The 14,899-nt window shown below is 48.7% G+C and overlaps 1 protein-coding gene across 1 annotated transcript in view; it reads right to left on the reverse strand.

The window, feature by feature from the left end:
* Positions 1-1,010: 1,010 nt before the first annotated feature.
* The window catches only part of NSG2 (neuronal vesicle trafficking associated 2), a gene marked incomplete at both ends in the record, with an annotated part of 55,473 nt that continues 41,584 nt past the window's right edge, over positions 1,011-14,899 (reverse strand). Inside the window, 2 exons of the mRNA XM_082835887.1 lie at positions 1,011-1,202; positions 3,494-3,604. Coding sequence (XP_082692013.1) covers positions 1,011-1,202; positions 3,494-3,604 — 303 coding nt within the window. The remainder of the gene's footprint in view (positions 1,203-3,493; positions 3,605-14,899) is intronic.

Raw genomic sequence — 14,899 nt, forward strand, 5'->3', positions numbered from 1 at the left:
TTAGAAATGATTTGGCTTTGCTGCAGCTCCAGTGAAAAGTCTCCCTGGCTGTCACCTGAGGTTCCTGGTTAGGACCCTTCCTGTTCTTCCTCGTGTTATTAGCACTTTAGGAAACAGCAAACAGACACAGATTTTAAACTTGGTGCTGTGCTTATAGCTTGGCCAAATGTCACATGCCCACGCTGGGCTTTCTTCCTGCAGCCTCTCCTTTCTTCTCTTTCTACCCCTTCTGTCTCCTGGGCAGTACCCAGGTGTAGGGCTAGAAACACAAGAGAAAGACAAAGGAAGTCTGCCCGCTGCTCAGTGTTTCTTATACCCTACACATCCCTAGGCCATGCAGCCCGGCCCCAGCTCCGATGCCCATACAGACGAGTTTGTGCTAACTTTGCAAAACACACGATGTGGTGGAGGCTTTTCTCTCTGGGTTGCATGCATCCTGGGCTTATAAATGCCAAAATCAGTCCTTCTCTCCAACTCAGCAGTTCCTAACTTCCGGTATTCCTCCCCTGCAGACCGGAGGCCAAGGCAAGCAGCCCGCCTGCATCACTCACAAGTTCTGGACCTTCCGAAGCTCACACGGAAGCTACCCTCTCTCGTCTAAGAAGCCCAGAGCATCTGTGCTCTTTACTACCCTTCAGTGTCTTCCAGGTGCAGCCAGTCTCACCCTTTTTTGTTCATTTTCTTTGTTTCTTTTCTCTTCCGTTTTTAAATTTTCCTAACAAATGATAAGCAGTGGCTTTGAAAATATCTTACATGGGAACAGTCAACACGAAACATGCCTTTGTACATGAGCCTGACTCGGGGACGAATCAACCATACCAAAGGACGAAAAGAAATATTGATTGAGACAACTCCAGTGCAGGAGATTTTCGGTGAGATCCCCCCACCCCCACCCCCGGCCCCACCCCCGCCCCCATATCCCGGGAGTACAGTGTTGTCTTGTAACTGGAACTTGGCTTAGCCCTCGGGGGTCCCCCTCTCCGCCCCCGATTCTGGCTGGGGGTGGGCCTCTAATGGCCCTGGGTCTTGGGCGGCTTGGGCTCGTGGATGACGGCGGCTGCCGACAGCCACGGCCCGATGGCCCGGGCAGTGCTCTGCTTGGCCACGCTGTAGTGGCTGATGACCGTGTAGAAGCGGCTTCTGGAACTGGGGTCCTGGGATGAGTAGTAAGCATCCAGGGAGGCCGGGATACAGCGCTTGTGCTGGGGAAGAGAGAGACAGAGTCAGGGGTAGCTCAGTGGACTGCTTCCAGCCCCCCCTGCAACACGGCCACCCCACCTGGGGCCCACAGGCACGCCAGACTCTCAGCCAGAGGGCAGGGGATGGTACCTGGCCTGCGCCTGGCCCTCATCAGGCCTTCCCCAGCGTCATCACCATCACCAAAGCTGCCACCTACTTGAAGCCAGAAGAAACTAACCTGATGCTAGGTTGTAGGTTCCCAGAGGTGGAGAGGTGGTAGGAGAAATGGGTGAAGGTGGTCAAAAGGTACAAATTTCCAGTTATAAAATAAATAAGTCCTGGGGATGTAATGCATAGCATGGTGACTGTAGCTAATAATACTGAAAGTTGCATTTTTGAAAGTTGCTAATAGAGTAGATCTTAAAAGGTCTCATCACAAGAAAAAAATTTGCAACTATGCAGGGTGATAGATGTTAACTAGATGTATAGTGGTGATTATTCTGCAATATATACAACTATTGAATCATTATGTTGTATACCTGAAACTAATATAATGTTATATGCCGATTACACCTCAATAAAAAGTAAAGAAGAAAGAAAGAAAGAAAGGGAGAGAGAGAGAAGGAGGGAGGGATGGAGGGAGAGAGAGAGGAAGGAAGGAAGGAAGGAAGGAAGGAAGGAAGGAAGGAAGGAAGGAAGGAAGGAAGGAAGGAAAGGAGGGAGGAAGGGAGGAAGGAAGGGAGGAAGGAGGGAGGGAGGGAGAAGGAGAGATGGAGGGAGGGAGGGAGAGAGAGGGGAAGGAAGGAAGGAGCGAAGAAAGAGAGAAAGAAAAAGAAAGAAAGAGAAAGAAAAGAAAAGAAAGAAAGAGAGAGAGAGAAGGAGGGAGGGAGAGGAAGGAAAGAAGGAAGGAAGGAAGGAGGGAAAGAAAGAGAAAGAAGGAAGGAATGAAGGGAGAAAGAGAGAGAGAAAGAAAAGAAAGAAAAAGGGAGAGAGAGGGAGGGAGGAAGCTGCTGATGATACTAATTCAAGGTCAACATCCTCTGCTTACTGACTGTGGGGTTACAGTAGACACTTGGTAGGTCTTTACCTGGCTGATTCACCCACCCCCCAACTCCTCCTCTGGGCCACTGCCTGCAGCCAACTGCTGTCCATTTCATTCCCTTGATTGGATAGTTGTAACTCTTTTCTCTTATACCAAAAGCTTTGGTTCCTGACAACATTAATATAATTATATATTTGCATTATCCTACAATATATATCGAACGGTCACAAAATAACAGCAATATTATGAGTAATAGTTAGACTACTGAAGGAACTATAGGATTTCTCTGCAGCTCTCTGTGTCCTTAGAATATATGCCACTGAGGGTGTACAGTCAATATACTGCATTCTACAGTCATTTGGAATATTTATTTTCTTGGTAAGTTTATGTTCCCAACTTGATATACAGCTAGATTTTAGCTTGTTTTTAATTTCAGGAATTATTTTTTATTTATTTATTTTTACAAATACATCAAACACTGATACACATCAAGGATGAATGTAGAGCAAGATACATCCAGAGAAGCCTTGCTCCCCAGCCCTATTCTTTCTGTCCCCTTCCTGCCCACCTGAGTCACCATTTTTCTTAGTTTTTTAAAATTTATCCATCCAGAATTTCTTTCTGAAAATAGAAGTAAACATCCCTGACCTCCCCTTTTCTCACTCCAATGTAGCACATTTTTTTCTTCACTATTATCCTGAGGGTATTCTGTGTCCATGTCTGGAGCCCCCCCTCACTCATTTTCACAGTTGTTTGAAATTCCATTGTGCGGATACATCATAGTTTATTCCACTGTCTCCTATTGACAGTTGTTGCCAATCTTTCCGAACCTCAGCTTCTAACAACTAAAAATGTCATCTTAGGAAGTCATGTAGCATAACCAAAGGACATGTGTTTTTTTGTTTTGTTTTTTTTGCGGTACACGGGCCTCTCACTGTTGTGGCCTCTCCCATTGTGGAGCACAGGCTCCGGACGCGCAGGCTCAGCGGCCATGGCTCACGGGCCTAGCCGTTCCGCGGCACGTGGGATCTTCCCAGACCGGGGCACGAACCCGTGTCCGCTGCATCCGCAGGCAGACTCTCAACTACTGCACCACAAGGGAAGCCCTCAAATTAGTATTTTCATTTTCTCTGGACACATCTTACATTTTAAACAGTCTGTAGGGAGGTTGCCATACCCAGAATTTAAATGTTGATGAAAAGAAGACATTGATAAACCCTTTAATTGAAGCTGACAGTCACCTGGGCCACTCCCCTGCCAGAAGTCCCTTACCTTATAGACAAATCCTTCTGGGCAGCTGTGGTCATAGGTGAAGGCTTTGTAAACCACCAGGAACACGATGCAGGCGAGGAAAGCTAGGGCCAGGCTGACGAGGATGGTGACCTGGAGAAAACAAAACAGAATCCTCCAGCCTCAGCTTGCCTGACTTCATTTCACGTGGTGCAGCCTTCGAAACCCAGAGCCGATAGGCAGCCTGGTATGTTAGAAAGAGTAGGGGGTGGCCAGGGGCCCAAAGAACCAGCTCTGTCTCAGCTCTGTCACCAACTTGGAGCGTGAGCCTGAGCAAACCATCTGCAGTCTTTGGGTCTCGGTGTCTCCTGCTTCCAGAAACTCTCGGAAGCTCCGTCTTGGCCCAATGTGTGATTTCCACCCCCTCCCCATTTACTTTTCCTGTTAACTCTGTGGGGGCAGGGGGATGACCATTAAGCCCTCACTTATGGTGTTCCTGCCTCCCATCACCTCCCTCCCTGCCACTGCTGAATTCCAGTCTCAGGTATCAATGCTCATTCCACCTCCACTTGGATGTCCGGTACTCACCTGAAGTGCGTTCTCAAACAAAACTCCTGCCTCCCTCCCATCCCAAACCTGCTCCACGCCCCGCATTTTTACCCATCTCAGGAAATGTCAACCCCACCTTTGCAGTCACTCAGGCCAAAAAGTTTGAAGTCATCTCTGACTCTCTCTTCTTCTCACATTCCACGTCCTAGTTACCGGCAGAAGCTGTCATTTCTGCCTTCCAACACATCCATAATCCAATCACTTCTGACCCCCTAAATCATCTCTTTTGCAGCCAAAGCCATCATCACCTCTCACCTGCAGTACTGAAACTGCCTTCTAACTAGGGGCCTCCTCTACCCCTACATGTATTCACACACAGCAACCTGAGAAGTCCATTCAGACTTGAACTCAAGGCATGTTCCTTCTCTGCTCAGAAGCATCTAATGGTCTCCAAATTGCTCATAGTGAAAGCCCAGCTCCTAACCGTTATCAACAAGTAAGCTTTAAAAAAAATACAACACCAAACAAACTGAAGTCACCAACAGGATTTACCAGAAAGGACTAAGTAGCTAATTTCAGGGGCACCTCCAGGTTCGCACTGGCCCCATCCCACCGCCTGTGTACAAAGTGGTAGGGTAACCCCCATGATGCTGGGCACCTAGTCTTATAAGCAGACTTTTTTCATGTTATTTTTAAAGCTGCTGGGCTTTTGAGTCAGTTGGCCTAGAAATATGGTAGAATTCCTATCATGGAGAGAAGGCTTACTGTGATTCAGAAGAAAAATAAAATCAACTTTGGAGTGTCGGGGGGGGGGGGCGTCCCTATCCCATCTCCTTCCCACCTCAGGACATGGTTTATAAGGACAGGAGGAGATGGGATTCTACATTACTCCAAATGGAGTCATTTGTTAGCAGCTGTAAATACTGGATGGAAGGAATTTGAAAAGGAAAAGAGGAAGATGGGTGTGGGAGACATCCATCTGAATCCTATGGGCAGACATTGTCCGTGAGAAGTTCCTGTGCATGTGTGTGTATGAAGTTTTAGGACGATGTGCTATTGTGATGTAAGAAATATATCTATTTGGTCTTGTTCCCAGTTCCTGGCACAGAGCTAAAACACTTGTAATTTCCTAAGTGATAAGAGCAGGGTAGCAGCAACTTTTGTTGTAATATTTGGTTTTTGTGCCCAGTTCCTGAAATAACTGATCCATAAAGGTGAAAGGAGCAGCTTCTATTATTCATAACAACCCCTTTTCAACTACACCTGAGTTAATGTTATGTTATATTATGTTATGAGGTGACTTTTGGAAAGTCCCTAAGGATGGGGGCTGGTTGCCAGAGGAAGTAACCATTGATTGGAGGGTTGTAACTTAACTGCCTCCCCGACCTCCAGGGAGGGAAGAGGGGCTGGAGATGAAGTTAACCACCCATGGCCAATGCCTTAATGAATCATGAAGCTTCCAGAAAACCCTAATCGAAGGGACTCAGAAAGCTTCCAGGTTGGTGAACAAGAACACATCCATGCCCCTGAGGGTGGCGTACCCCAAACTCCACTGGTACAGAAACTCCTGTGCTTGGGACCCTTCCAGACCCCACCCCATGTATCTCCTCATCTGGCTTTATCATCCTTCATAATGAACCAGTAATAGTAAGTAAAGTGCTCTCCTGAGTTCTGTGAGCCATTCCAGTAAATTACTGAACCTGTGGAGGAGGTTGCAGAAGCCCCCAGTTTATAGCCAGTCAGTCAGAAGTTCAGATGTCAGCCTGAGATTTGTGACTGGTATCTGAAGTGGAGGCAGTCTTGTGGGACTGAGCTCTCGACCTGTGAGGTCTGTACTGACTCAGGACAGTTAATGTCAGAGCTGAGTTAAGTTGTAGGAAATCCTCCACCAAGAATTGGAAAAGTGCATGGTATGGAAAAAACCCCCACACATTTGGTGTCAGAAGTGAGAGTATAGAGAAAAAATGTTTTTTCCTTTTACATGGTGACACATAAAATTCAGTTCTAAACTACTGTCCACACAATGTGCTGTCCACCCTCTCCATTCACATCCCAAACCCTCAGCTGCAGCCTGTTGCTCACTCATCAGCCTCCTCCCCAGGACTAGGGTGGTGACAACATGGGGTGAGACGGTACAGAGGTCAGACTGGAGTCACCCAGCAAGATGTGGAGAGAGATGGAGATGTCAGAGGCCAGAATTTGGAGCAAGAGGTGCCCCCAAAGATGCATGCACCCCTTAGAACCTCCAAAGATAGTATTTGATTAGTACAGGGACAGGAGCCACCCAAGACCACTACTCATTGCTGAGGACCTAAGAACACCCAGTCAGCAGGTGTTTGGAGTATAGATGTAAAGAATTTTAAATGCCCAGTTTTCCCGATAACCAAAAGGTAGAAATAGCCCAAACATAATCAGCTGATGAATGGATAAACAATTGTGGTCTATCTGTACAATGGAATATTATTCAGCAATAAAAAGGAATGACGTTCTCGTACAAATGTGGATGGGCCTCGAAAACATGCTGAATGCAAGGCCACATATTGTATGATTCCATTTGTACAAAATATTGAGAATAGTAAATCCATAGAGACAGAGTGCAGACTGGTGGTGGCCAGGGGCTGGGATGCGGGGAACAGGGAATGACTGTTAATGGGGATAGAGTTTCCTTCTGGGGTGATGAAAACCTTTTGGAACTCGATCGAGGTGATAGTTGCACAACATCGTGAATGTACTCAATGCCGCTGGACTTTTCACTCTACGTTCTCAACTTTATGGTATGTGAATTTTACCTCAACTTTCTAAAAAATGCCCAGAGCTCCGGCTGACTTTGTCAAATGGACCTTAAACTCCTGCTAGCACCCCCTCATCAGAGCTGCCCCCATGACGGGGACAGACACACTCACAGTCGCCTCCATGGTCGCAGACCTTGAACATGCAAAGGAAAAGTCGAGAGCTGCAGCCCGCCCTGCCACCACCTGAGGCAGGATCTGGGGGAACCCTCAGAGATCTCCCCCTCCAAATGACCCCATACAGCCCCAATCTCCGACTGAGCAGAGAACCAGGTCTCTTCACTGACTCGGAAGCAGGACAAGACTCCAGTGTGGGCGTCCCCAGGCAGGGCTGGACGCTTCCCCTGGTTCCCAGCAGGCTGGTGATGGAGCTGGGAGCTGAAGCAGGGCCCGGCAGGCTGGCTGTGAGACAGGTTCCCTTTATGGTGGGTTTTTTTTGGTGGTGGTGGGGGACCTCTTTCATTCCTAACAGCCCTGAGTTAACAGCCTCCACCTAGGAGGGGCAGGATCTGATTCCCCATAGATTTTTCCTGAAGGTGGGTCTCCGTGGGGCATCCTGAAGCTAGCCTCTCCCTTTCCGACGGATTAGATTCTTGGAAGTCAGAGGTCCTAGTGCTTGGTCCCTGCAGCAAAGCTCCTATGGCTTGACAGGGTGAGCATAGCAAATGTTTCTGAAAAAAGAAAAGAGAGGGAGGAGAGGAGAGAGAGAGGGGGGATCCTAAATGATTCAGTGCTGATGCCTAGATGGCCACTACCGCAGTGGATTCTGATTTATCTGGTCAGGGATGGTGGGTCCAGGACACTCTCCAGGTGATTTTAATGTACAACCAGACATGAGAACTGCTACTCCAGTATGACTATATATGAGGGTCCTTGAGCTTAGAATCACCCGGGCAGCGTTTTAAGCGATCCTGATGCTCTGGCTCCGTTTCAGACCAATTACATCAGAATCCCAAGGCAGTTGCTGTGTGCGGGCAAGTATCGAGAAGAGTGCGGGACACAGACCCCAGGCAGGGTGGCCTCTATGACCATCAGAGTCAAGGTCTGATGCTGACTGGGACGCCAGGGGTGCAGCTCACCTCAGGGCATTCTTCCGAGCAAGGCTAACTTCTGCCACGTGTTCCGTGGCCCCAGCACGAGGGTGATGGGAGGCCGTTTTAGGCGAAGATAAGTCTGCCTCCCCGCCCTGAATCTTGGTAACTTCTGCAACAACTAGAGGTCGGTCATTCCTTAAGAGCCTGTGGAGGTCAGAGAGTTCAGGGCTGTGAATCGGGCACAAGCCCTCCCTCAAGTCTTCACAACCCACAGGGCGGGGGAGAGGTGGACAGGAGGACACAGGCACCTTGTAACACAAGGTTGGCACCATGAGTGAGGACATCAGCACAGAGGGCGGCTGGGCCTAACCAGCCTGCGGTTGGGGAGATCAGGGAAGGCCTCCTGTGGGAGGTGACTCCGGAAGTAACTTCAGGGAAGAATGCCAGGATAGGGGAGGAAGAAGGTTCTGAGCGGGGAAGTCACACCTGCCACAGTGCAGAAGCTGGGGCTGTTCTGGAAACATCATATGGTTTGTCATGGCTGGTCCGGAGGATGCAAATGAGGGAGAGACAGGCCTCGGGCAACGGGTAGGTAGGAAGAGAATAGATAAGGAAGGACCAAGCTAAAACTTGGGCTTTATCTCCAGGGTGGCAGAGAGCCCCTGAAGGTTTTAAGCAGGGGAATGACAGGATTAGAATTACGTTTTGGAAAGATGGTATGGTGGGGGAAGGGAGGAGTGAGGTGGACATGGAAGCAGGTTTGCAGGGGCAACGCCGGAGGCAGGGAGGCTGATGCACCAGGACATATGCCCTAAATAGGCCAGACCTGGGGCTGTAAGGGTGGAAGGGGTCAATGGCTTGAGAAGGCCTGGGAGGTGAGCAGAGTGGTGTGAAAAGGAAGGAGGAAGGAGGATGTTGAGCTGGGTCTGGATTCCTATTCTTAATGACTGAGTCAGTGTTGGCTATTGGCTGGGGTGGGAGGGGGAGACCAAGGTTTCTGATTGGTTCCAGGGTGAGATTTTTCCTGAAGGTGGGTCTCCATGGGGCATCCTGAAGCTGGCCTCTCCCTTTCCGACGGATTAGATTCTTGGAAGTCAGAGGTCCTAGGGTTTGGTCCCTGCAGCAAAGCTCCCGATGTGGCAGGGGAGCCTCAGAGGACCCGGGAGAGCAGTCCCCACTTCCCCCACACAGCACCTCTGAATGTGAAAGCCAGCAGCACATCAGTATTGATTGACTCAGTTTATATAGCCTTGTTGCTTGGAAACATTCTAAAGCCCTTGGCTTTACCTCCTGAACGTAACAGCCTTGGATTAGAAATAAACAAGTTCTCAATGCTGATTTGAGGGTTTCCTTAGAGATTGGGTCCTCTCTGCTCCCCATCTCCCTGCTCATCCCTTCATTCACTCAGCACATTGTTTATTAAAGCGCCCACTGTGAGCCAGATGCCGCCATACAGTGGGAGTTTACGGCAGGGAGAGGGTCAGACGCCGAACTAGCAAATCACCAAATAAATAACTTCGAAACAAGACCACAGCAGGATCTGGAACAGTGAATAGGAGGGGAGCCTCAGATATGGTGGGCAAGAGTGGGAGAAAGCGCCCCACCCAAGAAGACCCTGGGCCAGAGCCACCTAGACCGAGGCGCAGCCCCAAACCCCTAAAAAGAAGAGGAGCTCAGGGTCTCAGTGGACCTGGAGGAAGCGGTCTGACTGAGATGGGAGGAGGGACAAGGGGAAAGAGTGCTGAGGTGAGACCCTATAGGCCTTTGGAGACCAAGATCACCCTTGTCCTGCCCAGGAGAGGAGCTTCCTCCAGCTTCCATCCAGTGTTTTCCAGGTAATGTCCTGCTCAGCCTTGCGTCCCTCTGCCACCCTCCAGCCTCTTAGGCCACCGGTCCCTGGCTCACAGTTTCCCCTCCAGCCACCCCCCACCCCCAGGCTGCTGAGGGCTCCTTGTGTCATGCTTATCCGTGCCTAGCCCAGCCCTGGAACACATCATCCCCACTACCGTGTCCTTCCTCACCAACCTCCTGGTTCAGCCCTGGGGCCCCTTCCCTGAACACCTGGTCCTGCCCTGCTCTGTACCTGGGGCCTGCTTGGGCTGCCCTGATGGGATCCACCATGTCATCCTTACCTCCTCATACCTCTGAACCCTCCCTCTGCTGGGAGTGCACTGGGCAGCCAGCAATCTCATCCTTTCCTCTGTACCCAGCACCATGGCTCCCACGGTGGGGGTCACCCGTAAACACTTCCTGAACTGAAATGCTGAATTGACTTAAGACCTGGAGGATGAACACACCCATATACACATGCACACACACACATGCACACCCTTACTCCCCACATACACACACGCAGACACTCAACCTGGTCCAAACCACATCACATGGGATGGGGTGGGGCACTGAAACATCTGTACTTCTCCAGCCCCTAGTCTCAACCCCTTCCACCACCCGCCCATACACATGCTCAAAATAAAGTACCTTAACTTTGAAAAAACTCAGGGTTTGGGTTAGCATCAGCTAAGACCTGCCCAAGATCTCTCCTCCAGCTTTTGGGCATAGGTCAGGGAGAGAATAGAGGAAGAACTTAAAACAGAGTGTGCAGCCAGGGCCTCTGGTGAAGGTGCACTGAAATGGCAGTCATCGTGACCACCCTGTGGTCCACACCTCCATATAGTGATAATAGCAGCAGTAGTGGTAGTCACAGTAACAAAAGATGCCAAGAGTTATTGGGAGCTTACTGTATACTAATATCACCACCATCATATGAAGAAAGTAGAATTCTTAACCCCATTTTGCTGATGGAGAAACTGAGGCTCTGAGAGGTTAGGTGACTTGCTTCAGGTCCCACATTTAGTAAAAGATAAGTCTGAGCAATGCTTCGAGGTACCTCAAGGGCACCATGCCAGAACCAGCCTGCTGTCTTCCCCTCAGCTGTGGTGGGAAGCAGCTCTGCCCACTCGCCTCTGGACCTTGCAGAGGTCCAGAGGCGAGTGGGTTGTCCTGCAGCCAACACTGCCAGACCTCCCGCTTCTGCCCCCAGCCCCACCCGTCAGCCACCGGTTCCCGGAGCTTCTGCCTCTGGTGTGGTTTGTTCATTTCTCTCCACCATCTTCATCATAACTTCCCTGGGTAGGACCACCATCACCTCACCCCTGCATGCAGCGGCCTCCCTGCTGCTCTCCTGGCCTCCAGCCTCCCGGCTTCTAAGACCACCCTAGACTTTCTAACAAGCCAGCCTGAGCATTGCTGCTTCCCTGGTGAACGAGCCATCACACCTACAGGGTCAAGTCTGAACTCGTTACGGAGCAGACAAGGCCCTTCCTGACGGAAACTCGATGTGCCTCTTCGGCCCCGACCCCTCCCCCTGCTGCCTGACTGCACCCTCATTTCCCCCACCTCGAAGCTCCGGCACTGCTGGGCCCTCTGCCCGGAATGTCAGCTTCCCCTCCCAAGTCCATTAAGATCCTGCTCATCCTAGACCCAGGTCAAGTTTCTTCTCTTCCCCAGAGTCTTCAGGTGGTATTTAGCCACTGCCCTGTCTGCTCACCGCTCCTGACACACTTTTCCCAGAGCACTCTAATTAACCACCACCTGTATGCCTCCCCTCCTGAGAGGCAGTGTGGAATAATACAACACACTTCCGTTTACTAAGCACAGATTGTGTGCTAGGCATTTTTCTCAGCACTGGACGTGGATTTATTCTTTTTTTTTTTTTAAAACATCTTTATTGGAGTATAACTGCTTTACATTGGTGTGTTAGTTTCTGCTTTATAACAAAGTGAATCAGTTATACATATACATATGTCCCCATATCTCTTCCCTCTTGCGTTTCCCTCCCTCCCACCCTCCCTATCCCACCCCTCTAGGTGGTCACAAAGCACCAAGCTGATCTCCCTGTGCTATGCGGCTGCTTCCCACTAGCTATCTATTTTACGTTTGGTAGTGTATATATGTCCACGCCACTCTCTCACTTTGTCCCAGCTTACCCTTCCCCCTCCCCATATCCTCAAGTCCATTCTCTAGTAGGTCTGTGTCTTTATTCCCGTCTTACCCCTAGGTTCTTCATGACCATTTTTTTTTTTAAGATTCCATATATATGTGTTAGCACACGGTATTTGTTTTTCTCTTTCTGACTTACTTCACTCTGTATGACAGACTCTAGGTCCATCCACCTCACTACAAATAACTCAATTTCGTTTCTCTTTATGGCTGAGTAATATTCCATTGTATATATGTGCCACATCTTCTTTATCCATTCATGTGGATTTATTCTTACAACAGCCCTACAAGATGGTCCATTTTCACTTTTTAGACTAAGGCACAGAGAGGTTACATAATTTTCTCAAGGTCACACAGCTAATTAAGTAATATAGTCAGGAGTCTAACTCTCTAGAGTATGGCCTGGGCTCGTAGCCTATGCTATACTTCTCGTAAAGCATTTATTCACTAAATATTAAGCGCTTACATGTGCCAGAGAGGATTCTACACACTGGGCGTACAGTGCTGAGGAGGACAGTGAGGTTCCTGCTCTCATACAGTTTACCTTTAATTGTTTCAACAAGTGTCCACTTCTGCAAAGGGGAGTAATAGTAGTATCTGCCCCTCAGAATTCTGAGGATTAAATCAGATAATGGATGGGAAGCCCTATAGTGCGTTGAATGGTGGCCTCTCAAAAGATATGTCCACGTCTTAATCACCAGAACCTGTAAATACGATCTTATTTGGAAAAGAGGTCTGTGTAGATGTAAGTAAGCTAATGCTCTTGAGATGAAATCATCCCTGGATTGTGCAGGTGGGTCCTAAATCCAAGGACAAGTCCCGTTATGTGAGACACACAGAAGGAGACAAACACACAGAGAGAAGAGAAGGGCATGTGAATCGGGAGGCAGGGATTGGAGTGATGCAGCCACAAGCCGAAGGACACCTGGAGCTACCACAAGCTAGAAGAGGCAAAGATAGATCCTTCTCTAGCCTTCAGAGGGAGCATGGCCCTGCCAACACCTTGATGTTGAACTACTGATCTCCAGAACTGGGAAAGGATGAATTTCTGTTGCATTAATCCAGTGTGTGGTCGTTGGCTGTGGCAGCCCCAGGGTGCTTTCCCACAGTGTCTGGCATATGTGCTATATAGATGTCCACCCCACAAGATTGGTGTGATGATTCAATGAGATGATGTCTATAAATTATCCAGTGCTGTCCTGGCCCCTGGGCTTAACCAATAATAGCAATCACTTATTGACTGTAATAGTGCACTGGTACTGTGTCAAGAGCTTTTCATATAATATCTCCTTTAATCCTCATGATAGCCCTATAAGCCTAAGTATTACCCCCATTTTACAGTCCCCCCGTGCACACTAAGGCACAGAGTAACTTGTCTGAGCTCACGTGGTTATTGAAGTAGCAGAGCCTGACTGGAACTGTGGAACATCTGATTCTGTAGCCCTCAATCTTAAACACTACCTTAACAGACTTTCTGATAAATATTCCTCAGTCCTGCTGCTGCATTTGCTTGCAATAGTGCAATGAAGCAAGGCGATGTATACTGTAAACTTATTCTAGGAGGACGTGTCACCACAGACATGAAACCCCAGGACTTAGGAAGAGAGAGGAGAAAAACAAAAACCCTCCCACTTCTGCCAAGCCAGGGTGTTGATCTAAGACCCTCATTACGCCAGCAAACATGAACTTCATTAACATTCATGTACTGCAGCATCTCGGCACCACGATACCGAATAAACCGTCCTTCTTTATGAAGAATGCAAACCCTGGAAATCTCAAAGCAATAGAACCACTCATAACAGGGAAATTAAACTTTGTAGGGAGATAAAAACAGAGCTTCCCAACAGACATTCATCTTTTGTATGTGACAGCTGGAACCTCCAGAGACAGAATTAGACCACCCGGCACCCTGCTCCTGGCTCTGCCCCAAAGCTCCTGACAATAGGGCTTAAGAGGAAAGTGCAGGAGAATCACGGAATCCATAAATCCTGCCCAAATGACACCCTGGTTTCCCTGGCCCTCTCCCTAGCACCCAGTAATGAATAGAGTCGAGTCTTTGGAGCTGGATCGTCAGTCTGAAAGCCCAGCTGTGTCACTTATTACTGTGTTCCTGGGCAAGCTGATTGTCCTTTGGAATCCTCTGCCTACTTCTCTCCACCGGCTGTTGTGAGGCAGAATGTGCTAGCGTCTGAAGCCCTCCAGCATAGGCCTGGCCCAAAGTAATGACCTTCGTTAGCATCCAGGGGGAGCACACACACATTACATCATTTTGTGTCCTCACAATTCTATGGGGAAGGCACTATCAATGTGCCCATTTTACAGATGGTCTATCAGAGGCAAATGGAAAGACTTTCCCTATATGAGGTGAGAACTAAGTATTTGAACTCAGGTCTGTCTAACTCAGAAGTCCAGCTGCCTAACCATATGCTATATTGCCAGTAAATCTATAACTATGTTAGAGTTCATTTTTATCAAAAATGTATTGTACCATTATAAGAACAATATTGGAAATCCAAGAGGAGAAACGCCCATTACAATTCTGCCACCATCTCCAGTCCGTTTTTACACGCTTGTTATTTGTTCCTATCCACGTGCCTCCCTGCATAAATCTTGATTCCTTCTGCTTCTTCCCATTTCACCCATTTGTGGCCCATCCAACTTTCTCTGATCACGTAGAATATCGTCACAGGCCTAGTCCGAGCCACCCCAGAAGAGAGGCCTCAACTTCACCATCTGCAAAGTGGCCCCAAATCATTACACTGATCTACACAAAACTGTCATGAGGTACAACCGAGATGAATAATGCAAACAGCAAATTGCCACATAAAGGCAAAAATGATAAGCTAATGCTTCTTGTTGCCACCACTGTTATCCTTACAATTGTACAGCATCAGAGCTGAGTGTGCTTCAGTTATTTCCTCAGCACGAGGACCTTCAGCTGTTACACTGTGTTACCATCACCTGTGACCTGTCCTCCCAGACCAACTAACAGCCACCCCTCAAGGGCAGGGCAGTGTCCTCTGTCTTTGGGCTTCTGAGGGCCTGAGGGTCCTACTATTTAAAGGATTTGCTGG

This window comes from Leucopleurus acutus (assembly GCF_964270905.1).
Source record: "Leucopleurus acutus genome assembly, chromosome: 3".
NCBI lineage: Eukaryota > Metazoa > Chordata > Mammalia > Artiodactyla > Delphinidae > Leucopleurus > Leucopleurus acutus.